This window comes from Citrus clementina, unplaced genomic scaffold (assembly GCF_000493195.1).
Source record: "Citrus clementina cultivar Clemenules unplaced genomic scaffold, Citrus_clementina_v1.0 scaffold_4, whole genome shotgun sequence".
Classification (NCBI taxonomy): domain Eukaryota; kingdom Viridiplantae; phylum Streptophyta; class Magnoliopsida; order Sapindales; family Rutaceae; genus Citrus; species Citrus x clementina.
In genome coordinates, this window is record NW_006262274.1 from 901,120 (window position 1) to 920,902 (window position 19,783).

The following is a 19,783-nucleotide window of genomic DNA, read 5'->3' on the forward strand; positions in this document are numbered from 1 at the left end:
TCATTATTGTTATTATTTTTGGTTCCTTTTGGTTTCTTTTGGGGGCACTTTGGCTTGTTCCAGCATCTGGGATGGTTGTCAAAACACATATATCGATTGACGTCATAAGGCATATGAATAGATGATGAAAAAATTGAGTTTACTGAATATTCTCCACAAAGCGGAGACAATAATTTGTGAAGAATCATTATACTGCTCTTCGGTGAATTTCCCATGCAAACTAAGTAATATGTAGTAATACTCCTCCAATTAAATCGTAAACAGAATTAAAAAAAATTAAAAAAAAAAGGCCCAACCCAATTTCAAAACAGTGTTTCTATTTACTCCCCACCATTTTTATCCTTTCAACCTAGTTGTTGACGTATCACAGTTTTTTAAGCTAATGTGAGGTAACTCAATTACTCAGCGAACTAGTAATGCATGAAATTCAAATATGGAAGCAGACCCAATGTAGTATATACTACTAATTTATACCAATAATAGTTAAGCAGTTCAAGAAGACATTTCTCATGAGAGGAAGCAAATTCCAATTTCCAAGCATTCACAGAAAAAAAAAAACAATCTTAATTTTATGTGCAGGTAGAGAAGAATGTCCAAAGCATTTTTAATTTTTTAAACAATAATAAACTATCATCACTACTCAGAATCTTCATCTAATACAGCTTCCAAATTTTATCCCTTAATTCCTGCCCGGCCCATCCTTAATTCTAAACCCAACTCTTTTTTCTTTTTCTTTTTCAATGAAAGCTTTGTTCTACAGGAAGTTTAAACGCAGATCCAATGGTGGATGATCCATTTCTGTTCCAATTGTATAAGAAAATGTTGTACCCTCTTCCTTGAATTCGTCTCCATGCATCCTCATCTTCTCTGACTCTTGATCATCAAAAGAGTTCAACGGGAAAAGTTGTAAAGTTTCAATAACTCTTTCAGGCTCATCATGTGCTTCTCCTGCTACATGCATATGACTATTATGAAACTCTACATAATCTGGGGAAAAAAAAAGAACAAATATAACTTATTAATTAGATGAAAATTAAACTATATATTTAGGGAACATAAGGAAATTTTTTTTTCAATTTTTAGCGTACGTTTTGGGGATGAAATCTTGTCGACATGGCGAATAAGATCCTTTTGATGGTCATAATCCACAGATACTTTGCGACGCTTCTGTCTCTCCCTAGCTTTATGATTTTGAAACCAGTAAAAGACATTCTTGCTTTCAATCTTACCATAAAAGCTTAACTGAGTAGAGATCTTCTGAATCTGATCGGTGCTCGGCGTTCGGAGCCCCGACGTGAACAAGTCAGTTAGGACTTTAACTTGTTCGCTGGTCGGGTTCCACCGCCCACACTTTGTTCCAGTGTCACTATTATCGTTACCGTTACCAGCACGAACATGTCCAGCTTTAACGTAAAAGCCTGAGATCCTCTCGTCCATATTTTGAATTTGATCTAATAGAATTGTGGAAGTGTCTGTGAATTAACTTTCTTTCTGAACACAAAAGATAATGAGTTCGTGTGCATTACTCTTTATATAGTAACAAGTACACGAGTAAATAATTATTTTTGATTTGTTAAGTTTTGTTTTATCGAATTGGTAATGAAAGGATGAGAGAATCACTGAATCAATCCTTTTGTAATATCAATATGCTTTGATTTTAGGGTTTGTGAGATTGAGTTTTTGGCCCGGTTTTTGTGCAGAGATAGAGAGAAGAGACATGCGCAAAAGCTGCCACTGTTGAACGTTTTGGTCGGCGAGCAGACAAAGAAGTAAGTTTAATTAATTATTAATAAACTATATTGTATTAAATTTGTGTCTTTTTTGAGTTAGGGTGTTTGTGTTTTTCAGTAAAGTTTATAAGCTATATTAAGTGTGTTAATGTTTTGTCATGCATGCGTTTTGAAGACTAACCTAATGAGTCCAAAATCACCACGACACGTGAATAAATCCAAAGCTTTGTTTTTAAACTAGAGCATATATGCTAAAGAACATGATAATGGGAACAATAGTTATATTAATTATTAATTATCTTAAGTGGGTGTGCGTGTAATAAAAAAGAAGATTAATTGATGTAAGTGAAAGTCAAAGTGATCACATTGTCTGATCTTTGTTGGACGGTTGTGATCTGAAATTAAATTGACCAAATCACTAGAATACAGTCAAATAAAGTTAGGGCTAATCCTGAACCTTCTTTTAAGGGGAGTGGGAACACAAACTAGAAGACAATAAAGCCACCAAATTGAATTTTGATTTTGAGGGACAACTCATGACCAGCCAAAAGGTAAGCAAATTAAGATTATTTTTTTGTCATGCGGCTCTTGTCTTAGGCAACTACATGTCGTAAGTTCATTGTTAATTGGTTGCTTCATCTTTTTGCTTCATCAGCTCACGATCTCAAAAGTAAGCGAGCATTTGTGTACATTAGGGTTTGTCTTGCGACTAGAAATTTGAGCATAAGCGAAGCGTGATTTTTAATTATTTGAGTAATGGAAACTAAATACTTTGGGATTCGCTTAACGAGATAGAGATTTGAGGGTATTATTTCATGACTTGTTGGAACTAGGGAAAGTTCAGAGACTAGCTAGATGAAGCATATATAGGACAAGTATGTATAAAAAGATTTGGACATACAAGTAATGTGAAAACAGCAAGCATGTTTATGATGAGATAGCATAATTGTTGACCTTTAGCACAATTAGCTTCAATTTTTGCAAGACTATTGCGGTAAAATCTTCAGTTTGTTTAAAAATATGCCAGCAAAGCAAATATATCGATTAATCAAATTTGGGTAAGTTTGCATCCTCTATAAGTTCATATTTTACTTCACATCCTTGGAAATCAAAATTCAAACGAGAAATTGAGAGTTGAGTAATCACTTTCCTTTCTCACTTTCGAGAAGAGATTTAATTCTCACCAAATCCAAATGTGGATAGGATTCTCTACAATTGAGTGATCAAATTAAATTTTCAAACTATGCTTATCAGATGTGTACATATAAGATTGGTAAAAAGAAAAAAAAGATTGGTAAAAAGTTATAAAAAAAAGATTGTAGTTATAATAAGAAATTTTATATATATTATACACACACACTTGCTACCGCAGGTTCTGTAATTTGATCACCAGAAGCTAAAATATACTTAAGCCAGTTTTATTGTTTTTTGAATTCTGTTATACTCATATTATTATTGATATTACATCAGACATTACAATTAATATTTACAATCATACTAAATAACTGGGACCACCGCTATACATTAAGTCACTGAAGCATTTGTCCAAATACTTTAAACTCTCTATAATATTCGAGAGATGCTTACTCCACTCACATTTCGTAAAGGATAAATTATCTCAGATCAATTAGCTGGTAATTGAGGGAGTACTGAAACTAACTTTTATAAAACTCTTATGGAGACTCAAAATCTTACACTTAACATTATAAGTGTAAGGATTCTCCCATTAAACCAAAGGCCCATTGGTAAGCCAGCTTTATTGTTAATCAATCAAAATTTGGCTAAATGTTTTCCTGCTTTTTCCACATCTACATCCATCAATAATTTTTATTGATCCAGTGGGGTATAATTTTAAATTGAATTGTGTAAAAATTTAGGTTCTTTTGCAGTGTTTTCTTCTCTTAGTCAAGGAGTAGCAGTGGCAAATTATTGTTTTGCGTGCTTAATATCATCAATTCCCAAGGATGTTCTCACTAAAATAATAAAAATTTGTCACTAAGCACTTGGCAGATAAATTGGCACTAAGATTGCTGCTTTCTAACTCCTAGGTATTTACTTGCCCTCCTGACTAAAATATTCTTTGCCTCTGTTTTTATCTATTTGTTATTTTATTATTCTAAGGAGCAATAAGTGCAAGGCGATCAGGATTAGGATGTCCATTTTCATATTCTTTTAATTTTTGTTAGAAGAATAAGATCCAAATCACAATGTTCGCTCTAAGGAGGTTTTATTTTATTCAATCATACTGTGTCAACAAAATATTTAAGATTATGCACTGCATAATTTAAAAATTAATTTTCTTACCAAATGAGAAAGTAAATTCAAGTACTTTGAAGAAAGAACGTTCAAGTACTTTAAAGAAAGAACGAGTTTATTTTATTTTGATGAAAGAAAATATAATTTTTTTTTCGTGAGAATAAATAAGCATTTTGGGGGAGGGGGATTACACGTGTACCTAATTACATTAACTCTGTGAGCTTAAAATAGCCCTTATCTAAAATTAGGTTAAGCGCAACACTTGATCATTTTCAATAAATTTATGCTTTAGATAGCATGGATATTTGAATTAGAAATCAATTAACTTTATTAAAATATGAAGAAATCAGCACAAGAAGTTAGAAGAAGGATTTAAGACCGGGTAACTGAGATCGAAAAAAGTGCCATCTCTGTCTTGTTGCTTGTCCTTTGTATGTGTCCACGTGGATCCTGCAACACATGGACGCATGTTATGACATGAAAGCTGAAGAAAATGTTAAAATTCAGTGAGAAACGAGGAGACAAGTCTCTGATAGGGTTCTTACCTAGCTAGGACTAGAAATATGTATTAGGATACGCGTGAAATCTAGGTCGCCCCAGATTTTACGACGTCGCTTTTCTCATGTCTCCTCCATTATGTGTCTGTTTATGCGTTAGTTGAGTGGAAGGAATGCTGGAAGCTTAATAACAACAATGGAGACAAAAAGGTGAAGAAGAAGATTAGCTTACCTTAGCCTAGCTAGCTAGCTAGCTTGATAGCACTCGTATAAAAATTGTGAATTATCGATTTTCGGCCAATTTTATACAGAAGCAGTGGCATTGCAATCACTGCAAATGGAAGAACAATAATTACTTGTTTGGTATTGAAATTTAAAATTTGTAGTTTTAAAGTTACAATATTATAATGTTCGATAAAAATTATTTGTTGTGGCTTGAAAGATAAGTTCATTTGATTTATCAATTGTATAATAAAAAAACTTATAATATCTTTATTACTTTTGCCAAAATTATTATTTAAATTAAATCACATTTACAACGCACTATTAATTTTTATTTTATACTTACAACTTTTTTCCACAACAATTGGATCTTAAGAAGTACAACATTTCAGTACTAAGTAGGACCTAAAATAGCATAATTGATTATATATGATGTCAATCAATGAATGGTGATGTTCATCCTATAAGAAGAAATTTAGCTAGCACATGCCAATAACCTGATAAAAGTTATTGGTTATATAAACTAAAGGAAAAAAGGCAGCTACTACGTTGGAGCATCTCTAACATAGAGCAGCCCCTAGAATTGTTCGATACATGTAGTTGAATCTGAAACAATTATAACAACGTGCATCCAACAGTTTTGGAGATTGGTCTAAGTTGGAAATGCTCCAACGTAGCTAAACTCAAAGAAAAATTACATTACTTCATAACATCAATCAAAACTAATTAACTTTGGACTTCAAATAGATATGAAACGATCCATATACTTTTAAGTCCAAACGGGGTTACAATTGTTATTATTTTGGAAAAATTTACCCTTACAAACATGTTGGGAATATGAACACATTTTAGTCATTTTGATAATGTTTAGTAAATATAACTTTTGAATAATAATTTGTCAAAAATAATAAAGTATTATAGGATTTTCGTCATACAAGTGTAAGATTAAATCATCTTAGCTCTCAAGTTATAACATAGCAAGTGTATATCAAATTCTTTAGTATTGTATTTTTTAATTTACAGTTGTTCCACTTCAATACTAAACATGATCTAAGGGAGTTAAAATAGTGTCATCTATTCCAAATAGATGATGAAAATGGTAGATTCAAGATTTGCTCATAAAACAGACACCAGATAGAATAGAGGTGAAAAGTAAACAGAACTGAGGACTCGGAAAATTAGACGCCCAGGACTAATGTGAGTTAGTCACGTTCAAAGGCATTTATAAGATTAGAAGGAAATACAATAGACGAGGGAATAAAAAATAAAAAATGTGCACAAAAAAATGATGTTAGAAAAGAGTTAGAGGCGTTGGGCTTTTGGCTAATGGATTTAGGCCTATTAAATTAATGGCCCATTAAAAGCATTGACTTTACGAATCATGAATTAAAAAGGATTTTTTTATATTTAATTTATTATTTAGTGTTAGTTTGGTACATGTTATCTAATAGTTATAAGTAATTATTTAATCCCATAATTTCTTATGAATCTTTTTTTTTGGTTATTTTTGTTGTCTTTTTAGTAGAACTTTTAAAGATTAAATAAATTATTTTACCTCTAATAGTAAAAACTCAAATCTTATACTTTTGGAAATAGAGATTGAAAAGTCATTTTAAATGTTAAAATATCTAAAATATCCTCATTTTATTTGACAGTTTCATCTTATTATTTTCATAGCATATTTTAAAAATTTTGCTTATTAAAGTAATTTTATAATTTTTAATAGAAACTCTCATTGACAATCAAACAACTAAATTTTTTAAATAAAAACTTTACTTAAATAAGCTCTACTTGAAAAAACTATACTAAGCAAAGCCTTAGGCAAGCACATGAAGACAAAAGGCAAAAAAATCATTTGAATGGTTTTTCATATTGCAATAAATAGTACATTATGGAGTTGTGTCTCACATTAACTAATAAAGAGGAAGTATTTGGATTTATAAGTTGATAGATTCTTTCATCTAATAAGCCAATTTTTTGGATTAGATACCTAAAAATCCTAGGTCTAATCCCCAACATACACAATTCAAATAATGATTAATTATATGTATATTGGAAATTGCAATTTAGTTTGTTTTAATATAATATGAAACCATATAAAATAAATAAACAGTTTTTGATTTGTAGATTTGGCGAAATATAAGACTATTTGAAATAACAAATAAATAAACTCTCAGCACCCGTGCAAAACTCAAGCGCCCAATCCCAAAGTTGACGTACGGCCCGACATACATTTCGTAGCTTGCCAGCATACTGTACATATGGCTGGCAATTATTAACTTTTAATCTTCACAAAGTCAGTGTGAGCTTTGCCTTCCATTTTATTCTCGAAAACGTGTCTAAGGAAATCCACGTACTTAACATTTCTGTAAACTCTAGGTCGATCATCATTCACAATTGATTCTACTGGGCCAATTTCTGCTTCATCATTTGGAAGCATAGCTGTTGCCACTGACATTCTTGGCCTGCTCGTATTTGCCAGAGCTCTGTGCTCAATGCTTCTGTACACCCCATTACTAAAAACCTGAATATTAAAACCAACAAAGATTCAACTAATTAACTCTATACTTAGAGTTTAATGTATTCAACTACATGCTATCAGAAATGAAGTTCTAATTATCAAATACCTCGGCCGCGTCGCCGACGTTTACAACAAGTGCATTTGGAATTGGTTTTATAGGAACCCATCTATCTTTATTCTTGATTTGTAGGGCTGTGATCTCATCATCTCCTTGCAGAAGTAATGTTATTGTGCCTCCATCAGAATGGGGGCTGATACCGAGAACAAGATCAGGCCTGGAGCAAGTTGGATAGTAATTCATTCTCATAGCTTGTTTCATCTCCCCATGTAATTTTTTGAGACCGTCTCTATCCATTCCCATCAACAATGATAAATCGGCTAATAATTCCTCAGCTACTTTTTGTGCTCCTTCTGAGTATTTTTCTACTGCATCCCTATTAAAAAAATATAATTAATAATTTAAATTATTACTTTATATGAAAATTCCCAAGTGCGGATGCGTGCTCGACTTTAAAATACAAGTAAATGTTCACTTCTTTGTACAAAGGGTTGCTAGCAGCTTAAACATTTATTTTTAGTAATTTTTTTTTTACAAGTAGTTGGACATCTGCACTTCCGCAATATAGAAGAACTCGAGTTTCTAACTTTATTTCTATATGTCAGAAAAAGATGACAACATACTTGAAACCCGGTACTGTGGTTGGCCAGAGCTTCATTTTTCTGAGGTTAGGTGGGCGAGTGATAAGCATTATGAGATCACACCAATCGAGTTTTTGTAGCTCAGATACTACAAAGCCTTGTCCATATCCTTGAAGATCGTTAGCTGCCATAGCATATTTCAGTTTTTCATCACGAGGAAGTTCAAAAAATGCTGCTACTGCTGCCTTCATATCTTGCAACACCTTTTCTGATATCCCATGATTTACTAGCTGCAAAAATTACATTATGGGTTAAATATGTTTCATTAAGAAGTGTATATATAAGAAACAGCTCATTTGATTGAATACACACACACACCTGAAAGAAACCCCAATCTTTGCAAGCACTGTCTAGTTTCTTTAGCTCATCTTCATCTCCATTGGCTATCAAGGAAAAGTTTATGATTGGTATTTCGGATGAATCTGCGGGAATATACAACTCGGAATCAAGTGGCCTGTCCTTTTTCTCTTGTATGAATCTTTCAGGCACACACTGAGGGTCATTCCTCACAATCTCCTGAACACTTGGCACAGGTAAAGATTTTCCCCAACCTAATCCTTTATCTTCTTGCACGCATCCATTCTCACCTGTTGGAGCCATTTGTGTTTTTCTTCTCTTCAACCTTAGCCACGGGCATACGCACATTTATAGTATGAAAGCCCAAACTTAGGGTCAATTTATAAAAGTAGCCCAATTCTCCTATCTCTCTCTCTCTCTCTCTCTCTCTCTCTCTTTTCTTTCCCTTTTAACAAGATAGTCTTGTTATCTGAACTTCTCTTGAATGAAGTTCATGTAGTGATTTGGTGGTTAGTAAACAAAAATATTAAAGTAATTAAATTTTAATTATACACTAAAATTAAAAATCATGTGGTGTAAGATAGATAGATTAATTGTGCATGTTTATGAGAGAGAAAAGTGTTTTGTCAATCATGTGATATTTAGGGATATTATTATCCAAAATACATTTTTTAACTACGTAAACATGAAAATTAATAAGTGGTCAATTTATTTATTTATTTACAAATATATGTATATATAGGGTGCATTTGAAATCGAGCTTGGGCAGCTGTAGTTTAAAATCTACAGTACTAAAGTGTTTGATAAATACTAATTGTTGTAGCTTTTAAGCTATGTTGATATAATTTTTCACTTGTATAATGAAAAATCTATTATATCTTAATAATTTGTCAAAATTATCATTTAAAATTTATATTACTATATATTATTAATTTTTGTTTGATAGTTACATTTTTTTTCCCACAACAGTTGTGCCTTAAAAGTTATATCACTTCAATCACAAATAGAACCATAATTATTGGCATCAACCTCTTAAAAGATGCCCTTAAAAATGTTTGGAGTTTTCTTATAGTTTGACTTTGGCAACTAAGGTAGTTGATGAGGAATTAGGGAATATCATCCAAAAGACACTGAAGATTTACTTGGCTGATACTGTTTTTGTCTATCATTTATATCATTGAAATGTAATTCATTCCATTAAATTTACAAGCTAAAGGGTTATTATCTCTATAGGATTAAATATCGAGTTATTGCAAAATTTAAAAAGAAAAATGAGACTATGGAAGTAAATATTCTCTCATTTATTGCTACGTACTACATTATTCTTTTTAGTTTCTACTGTATTCTTGCTTATAATATACGTAAAAACGATTCGTCAAAGTGATAAATCTGAATGAAACTTGACTTCTTAGTTCTTATCAAGGATTTAAGCAACGAATGGACTAAAACCAACAATAACCTATGAAATTCAATAGCATAGTTGAAAGATTCATATATGAATTCTTCTACTATACCATACTATACCATGTTATTTATTTTTATGATTGTAATATATAAAGATAGAAATGGAATAAAGATCAATCTACAGTATGGATATGGATCCTCATACATGTTAATATATACGTAATGTACACAGTATCTCAATTCTATTTCTTTGCTTTGTGTGTGTGTGTACACACTTTGGTAGTATCATCCTGAGATTAAAGACAATCTTGGAGTTTACATCTTAGTCAATAACATTAATTGTTTTTGGTAATTAATGGCATCCCATCCGACTCATCCTGAAACATTGGAGTTTACTTCTTAGCTGATATAGTTTTGGTCTATTCGATGGCGGCAATTCCTAGAGATACACATTTTTTGAGTTTCTATTGACAAGGGCATTCGACTGAAATTTAAAGGATATTTCAGATATATACTTCACCAGTTCCTAATTAAGGACGTTGTTATCTCTAGCTGCTATAATAGTTAGGATAAATGAATGAGTTGTCGCGTTGTGCTATCGACAATCTCACTCTCTTCACACGACATCTGTCCAATTATAATATTCAATATACACACACACACACAAAATTAACACAATAAATATAATAAATTAATATTGATGAGATCAACACCAAGTAATGATTCAATTATATTGTTGTTCTTGATAATGTCATCCGAAATTCACAAAATTGGAGTTTACTTGTTGGCTGATATCGTTTTTGTTTATTGAATGGCGGCAATTACTTCAGCTATATAAAAAAAAATTTTGTTTCTATCTACAAAAGGGTGCAATAAAAATTAAACTACAGCTTGAAAATTTCTTGATTTGGACTCTAATTAATCAATTATAAACTTTTTCTCATTAAAATTTCTTCTGGGAATTGCCAAATATCGGACATGCTGACCGTAATTGCTGCTTCTTCACTCCTAGCTGTACAACTTTGTCCCACTCAGTAAGATATCATTTGCTTCTGTTTTCATCTATTTGTTACTTATTAACAACAGGAGCCGGCTACTTTGCATCCGTGATACGTTATCCCCCAATTTTGTCTTTAACGAACCATCCGTTGGATAATATCTAACGGTTGGAAAACATACATATAGAAAATGGAGAGTAACTTGATAAACAAGTTAGAAGCCGGTGACAAAAAATTTAACAATTATGTGGTACGCAATTACAAGTAACCGGTTAGAAACAGATAAGACGTTCTTGAATGCAAGAACTCGTTACATGCAATTGTACGTTGCAAACAACTCTTTGGATCCATACCAATTTCTGTTGGACTAAAATTCACATGTAATGTTATCAAATAATGTCTTGAAGAAGATCAATTTATTTACTACTGAAAGGTAAAGAACTCCAAGTCTTGGCGAAAAGAAAAAGAAAGAAAAAAATGGCTAACATCATCACCCTGGCAGCAACCTCTGCTTCTACTAGTTCCCAATCCAACACCGCTTTTGCTGACGGCCCTTTGAACATCTCCGTTTCTCCTTTGCTACATCTTCTCAATCTGGCCAATCTCAACCATCGAAATAGCCTTAGTGATTTGCAGCAGCGAATTGAGATGAGTCCGCTTCTGCTCCTACCCGTGCCAAGGCTAAGGAATGATAATCCCAAGGCAACCTCTGCCAGCTTCGACCTGGAACCCTTAGAGCGAGGTGCCAAGCTTTTGAGGGAGATCGGCGCATCTCCTAATGTGAAGAAGTAATCGAATTTCAGTTGATTTTTTGTATTATTAAATTGAAATCCTTATACATGGGATTTTTTTGCTTTATTTTGGTGATTTACACACACCCATGTTGTGATAGCCATTTGAATTTATGAAGAAGCAAGGGGAGGCATAACAAGCAGAACTATGTGCAAAGGCCGTTGAATATAAGACTATGGAGGCTCAAGCCAAAAATGAAAGATGCTTACTTTTGAACTGGCTTTGTTATTCGTCTTTGAGGTTCTTAAAGAATAATTTGCTTGTTCCAGTGCCGTTAGAAGAATATAATATTGGAGATGTATGAACCCGTTTGTTTCTTTACTGAAGCTTAGGCAAATTGTTCATTTCAATTGGATGCCTATCGGATATTTTTAGCAAAGTTTTATATATGTAGTGTTTAACATCTCTTGGTTGTACAAGTGGGATTGTTTATCGATTAGGCTCATAAATAAAATTTCTTGCATTGAAGTTGTTTAACATGTTAGAGTTGGGGAAGTTTAGGATTAACATTTGATTTCCTGCTGCGGCTTGGCTGCATTATAAACGTCCTTTCGAGCATAAAGGTTGTGTGAATTTGAAGAAATAAATTTAATGGCATTTTTTTATACTTTCTGAAGTAGTATTCACATTTAATTTCTGGAACAATTTCTTTTGTGTATTAATTGCCTTCGATAGCCTTTTGTAAATTAGTCTTTTAGTTTGGAGGTTAAAATAATTGATCTTTACATAAGATAATTGGTTTATGCTTGTAATTATTGATTATGTTGGCTCTGGAACATAGTTGAAACATTTTGGTTAACGAAATTTTTTCTTGTTTATGGTAAGGAGAGGCAAATGGTAATTTGTGACGAGCAGATAAATTTAGGTCAGTATAACAAACAAACAAAATCAAGATGGCTCGTTACGAGGATGAATTGGCAAGAAAGAGGATGCAGCCATGTAGCATTTTATGTTTTGGGGTTCGCTTAATTATATTTGTTACAGACATGTTTGTAAAATGGACAAGAAGTTGATACAGGCTGAAAATGACTATCACAGACCGAAAAACGAAGAGCTTGAAAAAATTGGAGAAGAGTCATCAATAAGGCATTTGTGGGGCAAGCTCGACGAGCTACTGAAGAACAGATCCAAGGAAAAAAATAAACAAACAGAAAGGGAAAAGGTTGTGATTGAACGTGAAACAATAAGGGTGAGAGCACGCGATTTCAAGAACATGGTTGATGGTAATTGGGAGCTAGCCACAGAATTTCTCAGTTACACATGAACAAAATACAATTTTTTTTCTTTTTGTTTTTAACGGACGTTGGTGGATCGGAGACCAAAAAGTATTGCTACCAGAAAAGCCAGTTGCACTTAACCTCTTCCATCTAACCTATTATATTTTAACCGTTAGATTATAAGAGTTTCAATCCAACGATAGCTTTTCTAAGAGATAAAATAAGGGGATTACTTATCACCGTTACAAGGTAACCGGACCCTTAACATAAATGATAGAAGCAATATGATTGGGTCGGCTTTTTTTTGTGTGGAGTCTCTGTAGTGTTATTTTTTGTTTTTCAAAGTTTAATAGCGATGGCTTTAAGAATCTTATATACATTCATAATGTGAAAACACCAATCAAGTTTGTGAATTATAAAATTATTTCATGATTCAAAGATTTGAAAATAAAGTCAGTTTGTGGATACTGACTATGATTGTCATTCTCAATAACAGTTCTATAAAAACCTTCCAAAATCGTGAAGGTTATTAATTTCCTTCATCGTCAATTTTGCCGAACATGGGTTTGTATTAGAAAAATTAAGAAATATTAAAACATAAGAAACACAACTAGAAGCACGTCCTTTGTACGCGTCCTCGTCGATCACTCAATACATGTAAGTATGTAATTGGCATGAATAATAATAAATAATAAGAAATCTATCCGACATGATGAAACTAAGGAAATGTTCCTTATATACAAAAATTAAATAATTTGCAAAATCTTATTCTCCTAGTGAAAACGACAAGTTGCATTTGCAGATCAACATCTAATCAAGTGATCCATCTTACTAGCGCATATTAGACAATCGACAATCTGTAGAGGCAGATGATTCGTTCATATCAGATTACAGTTCAAAATATGCCCTCTACATAGCATATAAACAAGAACTCCGTCGAATAAATGATCTGTGCAATCTCATACTATGTTCCAATTCCCAAATGTTAACTGCTTATAACAGCAGGACACTTTGACAATCAAGACCTTCCAGATGCACAGCGGCATTCTTAAAGCATCAATAATTTTTGAGGGACGATGGGTGAAGGAAAAAAAGTAATGCTAAATCTGACCAAAATGGATATTTGTTTCTCAATAGAACCCAAACCATTACAAAGCAATTTTGTTAAAATTGTGCAACTAATTTAAACTCTAGCTTATAAAATACAGCCTTTCTAGAAAGTAAATAAGCACATTCCTCAGAGTTTGTGATATATTAATTCAAACTCAAATCACCTTAGCACATGAATTCATCTGTCAGCGAGAAATTATGGCATCTGAGCAGCAGTGTTCAACTTTTCTGCTAAGCTGAGCTGGGTCCTGGTGATACTTGACAAATATAGCAAGAGCAACTGGTCCTAGAAGAACCAAGAAAAAGAAAAAGATAAACAAGTTAGAGTCCAACAACAAATTAGAACAGAAGAGTCCAAGAACAAGTTAGAACAGAACAGTCATTAATTGGACCATATAAACACAGACGCTACATTCATAATCATTGACATCAGTTCTAGTTCTGTAGAAACTAAAGAAGGTTACACTCAATCTTACCTGTAGGCTGTCATTTACAAGCTTGTCAAAAGCTGGAGGTGACAGTTTGGGAAGGGAGGCTACAGTCTCTGAAAGAATACGCCCTACACTATTATCAGGTACAGCACGCCCTTCCTGAGGGGAACGCTCGTATCAAATCAGATTAAAACTATCTGAGAATAAAATAAGAACAGGAAAATTATCATACTTACCACAGTGTCATCAACATATTTGTAGATATCGTTAATAAGAGTTAGTAGCCGTTCCATCAGGACTTCCATTCCTTCCAAATCACTAGGGAGTTTGTCAACCGATGTTGACTTCAGAATATCGACTGCCATCACGATAAAACTTTTGTTATTCAATTGCATGCCCATCAGGATACCAACCATCATATAAATCAGCTTGTATGAAAGTTCTAAATTTACGAACAATTAGGGGGACAAAAAACAAGACAGAGCTGAAAATAGTGATGATATAAACATGGACCACTAAAGGTTATTTGTTATGTTAGATCATATATTCTGCAGGAAGCTAATACCAGTCTTTTTTGATTTCATATAAGTGAATCAGTAATATAATGGCAGATCAAACAATCCCCCTGGCATATTAGATGTGAACCAAAATGACAAGCATATACATACATCCAACTCGCTCAGCTTCAATCATTCGAAGATCAAGAGGGATTTCTTGAAATTGTGCAGCAAGCTGTCGATCTCCAAGAGACAAATTGACAGAAACATAAGCTTTTACAGTACCCTCTCCATTTCTGAATCCTGTATCTACAGTCAGGTGGACAGGATTAGGGACTTCGCGACAATAGAATTCATGGATCAAGGCACTGCCACCAGTGACTCCCAACCCTGTAGAAAACCTGCACACATTCACAAAAGAACAATTGCATAAGACATCAACAATTCATATACATAACAAATTTGATTTACGGCAGAGAAATCATAGAGAGACGAGAAGTACCATCCAACAATCACTTCCTGAGGATTCACCTTTAGATGTGACTTTAACATGGTATGATGGTATTCAATATCCAATGCAACCTGCAAATAATAAACATTGGGTCCATAAGCTTCCTAGTTCTGGCTAAACAAAAACACAATTCCTACTATACTATTTACCGGAATTTATGAAAACATCATTCACAAACATAATTGCAAAAACGGAATGACTTAAGCACAATCATATATCCATAAATAAGCATTTTACAAATAATTTCAGTAACCTCAAACAGAACGACTTCAGCACAACCATATATCCCATAAATAATCAATGTACAAATAATTTCAGTAACCTCTCACCAAAATAGTAGTCATTTATAGTTCTGAACCTAGCTAACGTTGATACATTGCTACTCAAAACCTTGATGATAAGTAATTCTGTATCTATTCATCAATTTAACCCAACCAATCAGTGAAGGTTATAATTTTCCTTTTTCTAGGGGGAAAAAATTCTTTTGGTAATTTTCTCAGCTTCCAAACATATCATAAACATAAACAAATCATTTTCAATCAATAAATGCAACCCTAATACATAGCTACAAAATCAAAACACCAAACTATGTAATTTAGTATTTATTCATAAATTTACCTCAAACAATTGGTGAAGGATATGGTTTTCCTTTTTCTTTTAAAAAAAATTCCTTTCAGTAATTTTCTTAGCATTCAAACAGATCATAAGCAAAAGCAAAACAACTTAAAGCAATGCCTACCAGCTAAGAATATCAAACGAACGCAAAAAAGAAATAAATAAATAAAGACAAAATAATAAAAATAAACAAAAATAAGGACCTGATCGGAGAACTCGTTGTGAGGAACGACGTAGGAGTTACGGATATCGACGGTGCCATCGGGCAAAACGGAGCCAAGAAGCGTGCCGATGACGCGTTCAGCCTGGTCGGGGCGTCTGACGTAACAGTCGCAGATGTTGAAAATAACCAACGGGTGAACTTTCGCCGTTACATTCGACGTCGCCGCTGATGAAGGTCCGAATTGCAGCACCGTGCGGTCGCTTGCCGCCATTCTTATCTTCTTCTTCTTCTCTTCTGATCTCGATTCAAAAAGCAAAGAGCGAGAGCTAGGGTTTTGAAAATATCGAATTGGACAGTCCGAAGAGTTATAACCACTTACTACTGGCATCGTAAACCTTCGTGGTACTGGATTGGGTTGGGCCTCTAAAGATAATTACTGTAAATATTTCCTCGAAATACTAAATACACCGACTTTTCAATTGAACTTTTAAAGGTGTGAAGCAAGCCCAAAAAATAATTCAGCTAAATTGCAATACCCGGAACACATATGTATTTAAAAGGTTTTTTAAATAAAATTTTATTACTTATTTAAAAAGCCACCTCAATATTTAATATTTATTTCAATTAAGATTTTTTAAATAAAAAATAATTCTCTCTCTTCAATTTTATAGAGTTGTTTTCTCCCTCTTCAATTTGTATTTTATTTATTGGAGAGAGAGAAAGAAGTGTTTTAATTACCATTTATTTTTCTTTTGAAAACATATTTATTTGATTAAAATAATATTAATTTATTTCTATTTAAAGAGCTTTTTAGAGAATAAAAAATTTTTTCACCTGTATTTTTACTACATAGGTAAATAAATAGATATTTAAAAAGTAAAATTAATAGAGCTTTTTGAAGATACTTTTAGAGTGAAGCCATTGGCACCCTTGTAAAATTCTCATCAAACGTCGCTTTTGCATTAACAAATCTATATTAATTCAAAATTACATAAAATGACAAATTGAGTTACAGTTAAACATTTTAATATCTTCAGATTTTATTATTATTATTATTTGAAATTATTATTTCACGTTGACCATTAATAAATATAGAGTAATGATATAGCCACAAACTCTTGTATAAACTTATTTTGTACAAACTTATTTTGTACAAACTGATGTGGCGTTAATTCATTGGTTGAATTAAATATCTCTTGACCCACATGATTTATTTCTATTATTTTATATTTTCATTCAACCAATGAATTAATGACACATCAGTTTGTATAAGATAAGTTTGTACAAGAGTTTGTGGCTGTATCATCACTCATAAATATATGTCAAATTTGAAGACAATTTTTTTTTTGTGGTTTTATATCTACAAAATTTTAATTCATCTCCTTTCATTGTTTTTTTTTTTCGATTCACTACTAGTTCAATTGGTTTGTTGAGTAATTAACTCCACAAAAATAAGTTGATTAACAAAGATTTTTAAAGTGATTGTGCTAACCTAGTGAATTTTTGTTTCCATCTCTAATTTTGTGAAAATTAAATAACAATGAAAAAAGGATTTTTGTATCGAAATCCATGAAATAAATAATTAAAAAATCATAATTATAAGCTAGGATTCTGCAAAGATGTTTAAGATTTGTTGTTGGACGAGATTTTAATTTAAAAAAATAAATTGGGATTTAATTTGACCGGTCTTCTACATGTCCTTAAATGTAATTTTTTTCCCGTGATTAACTGGTCTCGTGTATTTTTGTTTCCATCTCTAATTTGGTAAAAATTAAATAACAATGAAAAAAGGATTTTTGAGTTGAAATCCTTAAAATAAATAATTAAGAAATTATCATTACAAGGTTGCAATTTGCAAAGATGTTTAAGATTTTTTGTTGGACGAGATTTTAATTTAAAAAATAAATTGGGATTTAATCTAATTGGTATTGTACATGTCTTTAAATGTAATTTTCTCCCATGATTAAACTATAAATATAAAAGTACATGGTTTTATAAGAATAATAAGGGGGGTGCCAATAGCTTTACTCATGTATTTGTTGGAATTTCCTATGTAAAACCTTAATGCCTTTATAGCCTTTTGACCTTCTAAATTCTCTATAAAAAAAACCCTCTTCAATTGAAATTACCCAAATAAGCAAAGATAAAGTATTTTTTTTTCTTTAGAATGAAAATTCAATTAAATATTTAAATGAATTATTCTTTTATCAATTTCTTACACCCACCTATTTCATAGTTTATATTTTTTATTTTCGATTTTAATTGAAAATTTTCTTGAGAATTTTTTAAGAATTAAAAATTATGGAGATAGAAATTATGTAATAGTAAGAAAGTAATTTTTGATTTTAAGATTTGTATGGACTTATAAATAAAAACTTAAAAGAAATACTCTTTGTAGTGTGAAATTTAACAACAAGATGATTGATTTTAATCCATGGATTAGTATTTTATAAATTAAGCTAAGGTATTTTAAGGAATAAAATTCAAATGGAGGTGTTATAAGGATTTTTTAGGAGCGTTAAAAGCTCCACTCTTAATTAATAATTAATACTATATTTTGGTGAGGTAACACATTATCTTTTGTAAATGGAAAATATGAGGATGTCACATTTTACCGTATTTATCAGGTCTCATATATCTGTCTTGCAAGTCTCCGTTTAAAAAAAAAGTAAATAAATAAAATATGTGATAAGCATATAATATATACATATTTTACCCTTAATTTTACAATGGCTATTTATTTTTACTTGTTATTTTTAATTAGTTGAATTATTTTATTAAATAAAAAATTAATTGGAGATTTTGGATAAAAATGACATGAAGAAATTTAATTTAAGAAGTAATGAAGATTAAATTGGAAATCAATTAAATGGAAGCTCTGGCCAACAAGAATTTGCATGGGATACTTAGATACCATACTGTTAAGAACCTACACAAGATTAGTTTTAATTTGGGCTTAATTATTATATCCATGAGATAACATATATTGATTTCGAGTTGTCACTCTAAAATTAAGAATTAATTATGAAACTTTGGTAACTTTTGTCTTATTGAATTCTCCTTTACTTTAATTGTTTTCTTAGTTTAATTTCTCTTAAAATGCAATTTGCTCAAATAAGTTATGATTAATATTAATTTTAGAATTAAATTAGACTTTTCAATTTAAAGCAATTTTTATAGGTTCGACCTCGTTACCACTATTCTATTTCCAGATTCATGCGCTTGCAAGTATATTAATTTTTTTCACAACAATATACATAACCTAAATCTACTAATTTAATGGTTTCCTTCATGTACAGAGTTATGGACTTCTAATTACATAAAAATTGAATAATATTACATTGCTAATCTAGACAAGCAAATAACCAAACAAGGTCACTAGCATCATTGTTGTGCTAGGAGGAAATGTAAGTTGAGCTTATGTCATTCTTAATTGTCAACTCTCATAATATATATTCCTCTATGAGTCAGGAACGTAATGATCTTCACTTTGAAATTGAACTAAGGCAAATTCAACAATGTCACTATTGGCTATTATTTATTATGAGCTTGTAATTGTATTTTGTTTATTTACTAAACTATTCCACGCTTCTGAATATTAATTATTCTCTAAATCAAGAGAAGAATGCACACATAACATGGTGTTAACAATTAATGTCTCTAATTACCTAATCAAGGACCTATCAATAGAGCTGGCAAAACGGGTCATCGGGTCGTGTTCGTGTCATGTCAGTTTCGTGTCGTGTCAAATTTAGTCGACCCAAACCCGACCCATTTAAAATCGTGTCAAAATATTGAGACCCAAACCCGACACGGAAAATAT

General features: G+C 31.9%; 3 protein-coding genes across 4 annotated transcripts; all 3 read right to left on the reverse strand.

Moving 5' to 3' along the window:
- Positions 1-754: 754 nt before the first annotated feature.
- LOC18044526 (WUSCHEL-related homeobox 7) lies at positions 755-1,437 on the reverse strand. Its single transcript, XM_024186859.1, has 2 exons — positions 1,089-1,437; positions 755-987 (listed from the first exon to the last, which is right to left on the reverse strand). The coding sequence occupies exons 1-2, from the start codon at positions 1,435-1,437 to the stop codon at positions 755-757; spliced, it is 582 nt and encodes a 193-aa protein (XP_024042627.1).
- A 5,543-nt stretch (positions 1,438-6,980) lies between these two features.
- Positions 6,981-8,525, reverse strand: LOC18044527 (protein SRG1). Its single transcript, XM_024185539.1, has 4 exons — positions 8,240-8,525; positions 7,908-8,151; positions 7,333-7,660; positions 6,981-7,229 (listed from the first exon to the last, which is right to left on the reverse strand). Exons 1-4 carry the CDS (start codon positions 8,523-8,525, stop codon positions 6,981-6,983), a joined length of 1,107 nt encoding a protein of 368 aa, XP_024041307.1.
- A 4,827-nt stretch (positions 8,526-13,352) lies between these two features.
- Positions 13,353-16,314, reverse strand: LOC18044529 (eukaryotic translation initiation factor 3 subunit F). 2 transcript variants are annotated; one of them, XM_006435625.2, is made up of 7 exons: positions 16,001-16,314; positions 15,174-15,253; positions 14,843-15,072; positions 14,411-14,532; positions 14,220-14,333; positions 13,908-14,029; positions 13,353-13,490 (listed from the first exon to the last, which is right to left on the reverse strand). In XM_006435625.2, the coding sequence occupies exons 1-6, from the start codon at positions 16,229-16,231 to the stop codon at positions 13,940-13,942; spliced, it is 867 nt and encodes a 288-aa protein (XP_006435688.2). In that variant the 5' UTR covers positions 16,232-16,314; the 3' UTR covers positions 13,353-13,490; positions 13,908-13,939. The 2 variants fall into 2 exon arrangements, with proteins under 2 accessions (XP_006435688.2, XP_006435689.2); XM_006435626.2 differs by lacking the exon at positions 13,353-13,490 and having other exon boundaries at positions 13,715-14,029.
- Between the last annotated feature and the right edge of the window lie 3,469 nt (positions 16,315-19,783).